Here is a 7,850-nt window from a genome sequence, read left to right as displayed (position 1 = left end):
CTGTCCACGGAGGCGATTGGCCCCGCCACCGGCCCCTCACATGATCGGCGGGAACCTACCGAGTCCTCCGGGGCACTGGGGTTATCGTTTTTTGTCTTTGGAATAAGATTTTTGGTGTTGGAACTGTGTACACATGGAGCTAGCCAGTCTGGTGTCAGCTGTCCTGTACAGTTGATAGGGCGCTGAAAGCCTTTCAATGCCTCAGTGAGAGGCTCCAAAACACCCACTATACTAGCAACCAGATACTCAGAATTAAGTTAATATTGTAAAGGTAGTAAATCACTTCTCTAAATTGGATATTGGGAGATCCAAACTAGTCATGGTGGTTCATCTGTGCTGTACATGCTAATCGGAGAATAATTTTGTTTGCTGCCCAGAGCAGCATTTGTCACCTTTCAACTCCTTATCTGTGGAGAGGTACTTATTTGAGATCTCCATTTCACTTTAAATGATCAGCTGACACTTCTTTCCCCCACCTTATCTTGAGCATCTAGCAGAGGCATTCAGTAAGAAGCTTACTTTAATGGCTTCTGCAAATTTGTATGAACAAAGCTGTTCTGATTGTGTTCCTAGGTTACTCATGCATGATAGCGACCAGATGCTTTGTCATCCTATCCGGCATATTGCTATGAGTGCAAAGGGGCACTATGAATAATTATACTGAATGTAGGGTCACATTATTGGGTCATGACATCCTGTGTAGCTCCTTAAAGAACTACTGTCATGTCCACTTCTCTAAACCAGAACTTCTGGTATCTTCCTAAGTGAAAAAGTCCTTTAAAGACAGTTGGCTTTTAGAAAAAGCTTGTATATGCTGAGTGCTTACTGTGCCAGTTCATAGAGTGCAAACCCATTGCCTAGAGCCACCTGCACCCCCCCCCACACACATCAGGGTGTGAGCCTGAACACAGACTCAGGTCAAAATGGAAAGAGCACAGTTAACTTGGTGTTCTTGTAACTCATAAAAACTATAGCAGGTTGATGAAGAGGGAAGAGTAACATCAAGAGTACTATCCGTAATCCATTTTTAAGCTGTATGTAATGTGAGTACAAGATGTTAGGTTTCATGTAAAGACCTATCGTATCTATGTAACAATGGATAAGTGACATGCTTTCAGAGTCTGGCTGGGGAAACATGCTTGTGTGATTTACAGGTAGGGACAGAGACACCCTGCTCCCTGGGGCGTGGAGAGGAAGGCACTTAACAGGGGAGACTGCCTCCATCACAACCACTAGACTGTCACTTGAGAGTCCTGAAATAGTAACTGTCACTGGCCTTGAATGACCCACACTCATTGAATTATACACATCAAGGCCATGCCTTTGGGGAGAGGGAGGGTCACCTAGGGGCCCTCCACGTGAAATGCATCTGACAATCAGAGAAGAGTACTTTCTTTGGGAGGTGCTACCTAGTTATGTCCCCTCTTTGCTGGCTTCTCCCTCACTCTCCTAAGGCTAAGGCAGGCTGTTCACTTTCCCACTTGCCTGACTGCATAGCCTTAGGCTGTAGTTGTCCAAGATGCCTCATAGGCCAAAAACCCCAAAACACTATCCAGCAAATCAAAGAGCAGAGGGGGACTTAGTTTAGAGAGTAAAACTGTGAGTTATTTCCTAGCTTGAGGTGCTAACCCAAAACGTTGCTTGAAGGAGCAGAATTCAGTTCCTTGTGAGCTGATGGAGGAGCCTCCACAAACAAAGCAGAGAAAAGGACACAGTGAAATGGGGCAGATGTACTGTGCAATCCCTGATAGTCCACCCTGGGGGCCTTCCGTACATGCCAAGGGGAGCATGGCCAGGAGTTTCCCCATTTTAATTAGAACCAGAGCAAACCAAGCAAGTGAATGTTGCTATTAGACCAAATGTGACAAGTAAAAATAACCACTAGGGTGCGATAAGATCTGGGGCTCCGAGCACTTCCCTGCAGGTAAGACCGCGCCTAGTTAAGAGCTGGGGTGGTTGGGAGCCAAGATGCGGTGCCACGCCTGCTCAGGATCTGAAATGGAGACTTTATCTGGACCATCAGTCTGGCCCTTGAATTTCTGAGCAGTCTTTTTTGTTTCTGTTTTCCCCTTGGTCTGGTGTATGAGGGAAAGGGTATTAGCCTCAAACCAAGTTAGTCAGAGAACACAGAAGTCCCAGTAATGAGTCTTCATGAACAAAAGAATGTGTCCTATCTTCCTCCAGGGAAACAAAGCTCAGGCCCCCACAGTGCCCTGCTCACTCCCTGGCAGAGGAGTTGGAATCAGTCACTTGGTATCCCCGCTCCAGCTAGCACCAAGCTCCTGCTTTTCCAAGCAGAGCATGCACTTTGTTTATGCACTGAAGCCAGGTTGCCTGGTTCACTCTTGCTGTTCTTCAGTTAGAACTATAAAAAGCAAAGGGCTACAAAAATCAAAGCCAGCCATCTACATAATGAAGCTTTCTTATCACACCCCAGGGAGGCACTGTGTTTTCTGATAGGAATCAGTGTGCCCAAGCTCTTCACACTGAAAACCTATGACAACACCAGCCTTCTCTGAGCGTCTGGCTTCCTGAATTAACTGGATGTTAATTGTTACCAAGGACTCTGCTCTTTACTACAAAAGGGGGGAAAACCCCTAGGAGTCATTTTCAAAGCACTTTATTCTAGAATATTCACCTGGAGTTGAGCATCTCGTGGAGAGCAGGTCTTTTTCCAACAGAAGCAAACCACCAAGCCCCTCAGTAAGGAGGATGACTGCTGCCAGCACTGTCTCCACCATTTCAATTAGGACTCAGGACACAACGGCCCAGGACTTCTGATCTCCACAGAAATCTTATCTCAGGCGTCAAGGGTGAGACATCAGTCCTGGAACAAATGTAGGCACCCCACCTGGTCTGCTACCCCGTCCACTCTAGAAAACATCCTCAGGCTGCGGGGGCACAGCACAGGGCAGCCCCCACCCAGGCTGTGCGGGTAGGAAAGATTCACATGGTCGAAGTCCAGTCTGATCCCAAGGGTGTGTGAAAACTGTTCAAGAAGGGGCTCCTAAGGGTGCTGGTGCCCCAAATGAAACACCAAAGGTGGGCTGAACACGGTCTCAAGGGAACAGGGGAAACAAGGCCAGGCATCCTGGACCGCACACACATGTACAGACAACAGTGAGAGGATACATGGGCTGGAACAAGAGGACAGAATTCCCAGTGAACAGAGGCAAGAAAGTGAAGTACAGAGAGATGCTAGCTCAGTGACCTGGCGGCAGTAAGATTCCTCTGCTGTGTTTTCTTCTGCTAGCTTTGCCTGCTCTGGTGCTTGTTCCCACCGTCTCCATCACTCAGGCAGTCCTCTCCCGGGGCTGCTCCCTGAGCCACTACTTAATTCAGCCCTGTCCATTCTGTCACTTACAGACGTTCACTATTAGCAGTCTGGTTCATATCATCTGGGCTCTTTTTAAATAAGGTACAGGAGTAAAGATGCAGTACCTCACTTTGAAATGCTCTAACAGCTATCCTGCATGTAGTTTTGTGTCCTTGTCAACCTCGGTGGGTGAGTGGAGCCACTGCAGTGTGTTCCTGAACCCCCAAAGGAGCGAGCAGCTCACATAGACCTACCAACCCACTCTGTGGCACAAGGCCTCGAAATGTTTAAGCTACAAGAGGAAAGAACTAAGACCCATGAAGTGTATCCTCCTTCCCAGTTCCACATTCCTTGGAAAGCAGTGAACACAAGCCAGAGAAGCAAATGTTTACGCTAATGCTAGAGAAACACGAGGAAGGCCACCGTGTTGTGACGTCTGCAGCGCCTCTGCCTTCTGACAGTGTATGTGGGTGGGATGAGCTAGGTCCCCAGAATAAGGTCCTGAGGTTCTCTGCTCTTATGCTTGCCCTGATGCCGCACCTCCCCCAGACAGAACTTACACGTGGCTTGTCACTTGGGTTCATGTGCTCTCATCTCTACCCTCCCCTCCAGTTTCCTCTTTACATGTGCCAGTTAACAAAAGATTCTGAGTGAAAGGAAACAGACCAGCTTCCTTTGCCTCTAATGGTAGTGGCGGGGTGGGGTGGGGTGCTGAAGATCTGTGACTCTGTTATGCTACCATCAAGGTCCAGCGTAGGCTTAACAAGTGCTGGGCACTGTTCTGGGTTTACAAGAACTGATGTATCTAATCTTCCTAACAATCATGTGAGGATTTTCCTATACTTGGGGAAACTTAGATCTGAGATAGTATCTACCTGCTCACCCAGAGACACACATCTGGTAAACAGAAAGATTGCATGGAGAACACCTGGCAGCCTGGCTCCTGAGCCTCAATTCCCACACACTTCCTTCATGAAGTTTGGGGATGTGGAGTTCCTTTTAACATCTGGATCCTGGTTCATGCTACCAAACTCAGTTCTCTGCAGACCACAGGGCACAACCTTCACACAGAAGCACTATCATTATAGTCCCTATGTTCAGGCTCCCTGGAGCGTGGGATGTTAGGCCAGAGTCTGAGAGTATGAAACTATTTTAGGACTGGCATTACTTCCTGGGCCAGGGACATCAGTGCTCGGCACCTGTCCCTCCCCTTTCATCTGCCTGGCCCCTGGCCAATAGGGAGGGAGAGCTGCACCATGCTGCTGGTGTACCTGCTGCTCAGGACCTCCAGATCCTGCAGACCAGCCAGTGTGAAGACACAGTGTCAGCATGGGCACTGAAGGGCAGAGGAGTATAGTGGGGGCTCGTTCTACAGGCTGCCATTGCCCCCAGGCCTGCCTGCCCCACCTATGACTGGGAACTCCTCAGCTGGCAAACTCGGAAGTACAGAGTACACTGGCCAGATGCCTCAGGGCTGTTGGGCAATGACTCTGGGGAGGGATGCTCAAGGGGCTTGTGGCTAGAAATTAGGAAGAAACCTTAGATCCCCAAGTATGTGCTCAGGACCCAGAAAAGAGCAGGAAGCTACCTAACTTGGGGTAAGCACTTCTGTGGTTTCTAAGTCTGCAAGGAGAGTGGCTGCTCAGGCCAGCAGTGGTGTTCCACTCCTACAGAAGACCCTTTCCTGGTGGTCCCTTGGGGCCTAGGAGCCAGATACTCCTGGGTGTTGTCAAATGCTCCAAAGCAGTATAGATGAGGGGACAGTGAAAGGAAACCATGAGGAAGCCCACTGGTGAGGGTCTCCTTGGGGCCAGGGGTGTATCTTCCTATAAGATGACTGGAGCCACAAGTGTGTTGGGTGGGCAGTGGTTCTGCCTTCACGCAGGAGGACATATGACACAATGAGCTGTCTGGCAGAACAGAGACACCCCCCCCCACTAAGAATCCAGAATTTGGGATTGTGCAGACTCCCGAAGGACACTGCTCCCACTACACACACCTCAGAGGGAAAACAGGCACATGTGCACCCACTGGCTGCTAATCATTCCACCTGTGATAATTAGGCCTTGCCTCACCCCATTGGAGGCGGCTGTTTCATGACTCTGGAAGGGTGAGAAGCAGGTGAACTGAGGTCACCCCAAAGCCAGCAAAGAGGCCTGAACAGAACACAGAGCCATAAGTGGGTTGCCAGTGTTCTGCTCTGGTAGCTCTTTTGATCGTGAAACTCTGACCTTGCTACCCTAGCCAAGCTATCCTCTACTGGGAGAAGGGATGCCTATGTGCCCACTGTGATGCCTTAAAGACTTCATTTGCCCAGTGCCCCCACTAATGCCCTAGCACCTTCCCATCATACATAAAGGGCTTCCTGACCATGATGAGGCAGTGGCCTCACATGGGCACTGCAGTCCTGATCCCCTAGCCTCCTTTCTGACCCTAGCTTGGTAACACATCTGTGTCCAGCAACTCCCTCTTGGTGGGGAAGCAAGTGCTGAGAGACAAACGGGAGGAGAGGCCATGAGCAGAATGGGCTGAGGTTCTGAGCGAACTGAGGGCGCAGCTGTCCATGAGCCAGTTGGAGTGGGGATCACACTGCCAATCAGGGTTCACAGCTGGCTTGGATGAGCACTGGTCCCTCTCTGCTTCAGCAAGGCTAGCCATTTTACCCCCTCTTCTCTGTCCTCTGATGGTCCTGAACTCACCACCCCGATACTTCTAACAGGGTGCATCAGCTGCCATGGGGAGAGCAGCCCTGACCTGGTTGCAAGACCAGCCCTGACCTCACGGCTTCTTCATGAATGTAATTAGACAAAGAGAAAAAGAAAGAGGATGTGTAAGTCACATTTATATCATTAATAACATTCTTTTAAAGGGAAAATACTGAAGTGACTGTGATTGGGACCATCTTGGCAGGCAGAGGCCCTCAGTCACTGTTCCTGGTAAGGCTGGGTAAGGAGGCCTAAACCTGGGGGCCAGTCTGACCTATCACCTCCTAGTGCACTGCAAGGCAGAGAAGTGACCTTGAGACCACCTTGACCAGGATCCTGAGGGTTAGTGGGCAGTCTCTCACACAGTGATAGGAGGGGTAGGCCTATGTGTGCTCCTGGAGTCACCTTCTGGGCATGTTGCACCCGGGGTCAGGGCGCAACTGTGGACTATGTTCCTGGTCACTGGAGCTGGAAGCTGGTTGGAAAGCCGCCTGGGAGGTGGCCAGACTCAAAGCAGGGTGGAAGGGGGCGGGGGTCAGGAGGAACCCAGGGCTTTGCCAAGGTGAGCTGAATGTGGTCAGCAGGGCCCTTTGCTGCCAAGGGAAGGGGGGCATGGGAAAAGGACCCAGGGGGTCAGGGCCTGGCCTGATAAGTGGCATTCTAGGGGCTGTGTTGAGGGGTGTGGGTGGGAAGACTGAGCCTGGTAGGTCTTGTAGCAATGGTGGGGGAGAGTTTCGGGGTGGGAGAGGCCAGTGATGAGAGTGGAAGGTGGCCAAACCAGCCAATGTGAGGAGAACATGTCTGGTAGGAGGAGAGCCCAGGGGAGGGGACAGACTGGGGTGGAGGGAGGCGGCAGGGGAGAGGGCCTTCCTGCAACACTAGGCTTTCACAATCCCCTCCAGGATGTAGGCAGGTAAAGGGGCTGGCACGGGGCCTGGGGCAGCCAGAGGGCAGTGCTTTGTGAGGGGGGTGGTGGTGCGGGGCTGAGGGGTCCTAGGGATGAGGAATACTCTCCTGGTCTGACAGTAAGAGGCCTCCAGGGGTCCTGCTGAGTTGGACCCTCTGGCAGAAGGAGGGCAGTGGGTGGAATGGCCAGGAAGATGGGTATTAAACCTGCCATCTGGCCAGCAGCTTGCTAAAGGAAAATGGGTGGAACGAGAGCACATGCCAGGAGTGCTTGGCACCCCATGCCTTGGCCCCCCCATGCCTTGGCCCATGCCAAGAGCAAAGGCCTTAGCATGAGTGAAGGATGAGACTTCTCATTGCTTTCTGTCTCTGCATAGTGAGGGATTTTCTGGAATTTTCCATCATTTGATAAACTTGATAAACTGACTTACCCTTTCTGGTCTAGTCTCTCTGTATGATGGATGTGTTGTGGGATTTCCCCCCTGCCTCCAAAACTCCTACTATCTGGTCTTGTGCCCTGATTTCTCATGAAGGAAGTTTCTAGGAGGCCAGGCTAACTGGAAAGACTACCCAACCCAGGTTCTGAGGCTGCAGCTGGAGGGTGGAAACCAAGCCATTGTTTCCACCTACAGGATGTCCCTCTTCCCCAAACAGCCAGGGGAATAGGAAGCAAGGCCACAGGGAACAGGAAACATGAAGGGCAGGCAGGGTGGGTAGAGCGGGGGCAGGTCCTGTAGTTCTGCCTGTACAGGGCCCAGCCCCGACCAAAAGCCCCTGCAGCCAGGATTGGCTCAGGGTTGGGACTGCAGAGAATGAGCATAATCTCAGAGCAGGACAGGACTCCTCCCTGCCAGCGTGTCTGGGAACAAAGGGATAATGGAAGGAAACAGGTCACTCATTGCCCTGTGATGCGATGAGGCAAA

At 51.1% G+C, this 7,850-nt stretch overlaps 2 protein-coding genes across 7 annotated transcripts in view; one reads left to right on the top strand and one right to left on the bottom strand.

Annotated features, from left to right (window-relative positions):
* CUNH7orf50 (chromosome unknown C7orf50 homolog) overlaps positions 1-7,850 on the bottom strand; it is a 109,896-nt gene that overhangs the window by 27,344 nt on the left and 74,702 nt on the right. The window lies entirely within an intron of this gene.
* The window catches only part of Gpr146 (G protein-coupled receptor 146), a 25,518-nt gene that overhangs the window by 9,334 nt on the left and 8,334 nt on the right, over positions 1-7,850 (top strand). For 3 of the 6 annotated variants that reach the window (XM_010635630.3, XM_019209300.2, XM_010635595.3), the window contains exon 1: positions 5,810-6,146. Coding sequence is in view for 3 of the 6 variants with exons in the window: in XM_019209296.2 (XP_019064841.1) it covers positions 6,143-6,146 (4 nt within the window). In the remaining 3 variants the exon portion in view is untranslated. The other 3 variants (XM_019209293.2, XM_019209298.2, XM_019209296.2) reach the window with 3 other exon arrangements.

The sequence above is a fragment of the Fukomys damarensis genome, unplaced genomic scaffold, assembly GCF_012274545.1.
Source record: "Fukomys damarensis isolate Sample0158 unplaced genomic scaffold, DMR_v1.0_HiC HiC_scaffold_17, whole genome shotgun sequence".
NCBI lineage: Eukaryota > Metazoa > Chordata > Mammalia > Rodentia > Bathyergidae > Fukomys > Fukomys damarensis.
This window is presented reverse-complemented; position numbering and strand designations above follow the sequence as displayed.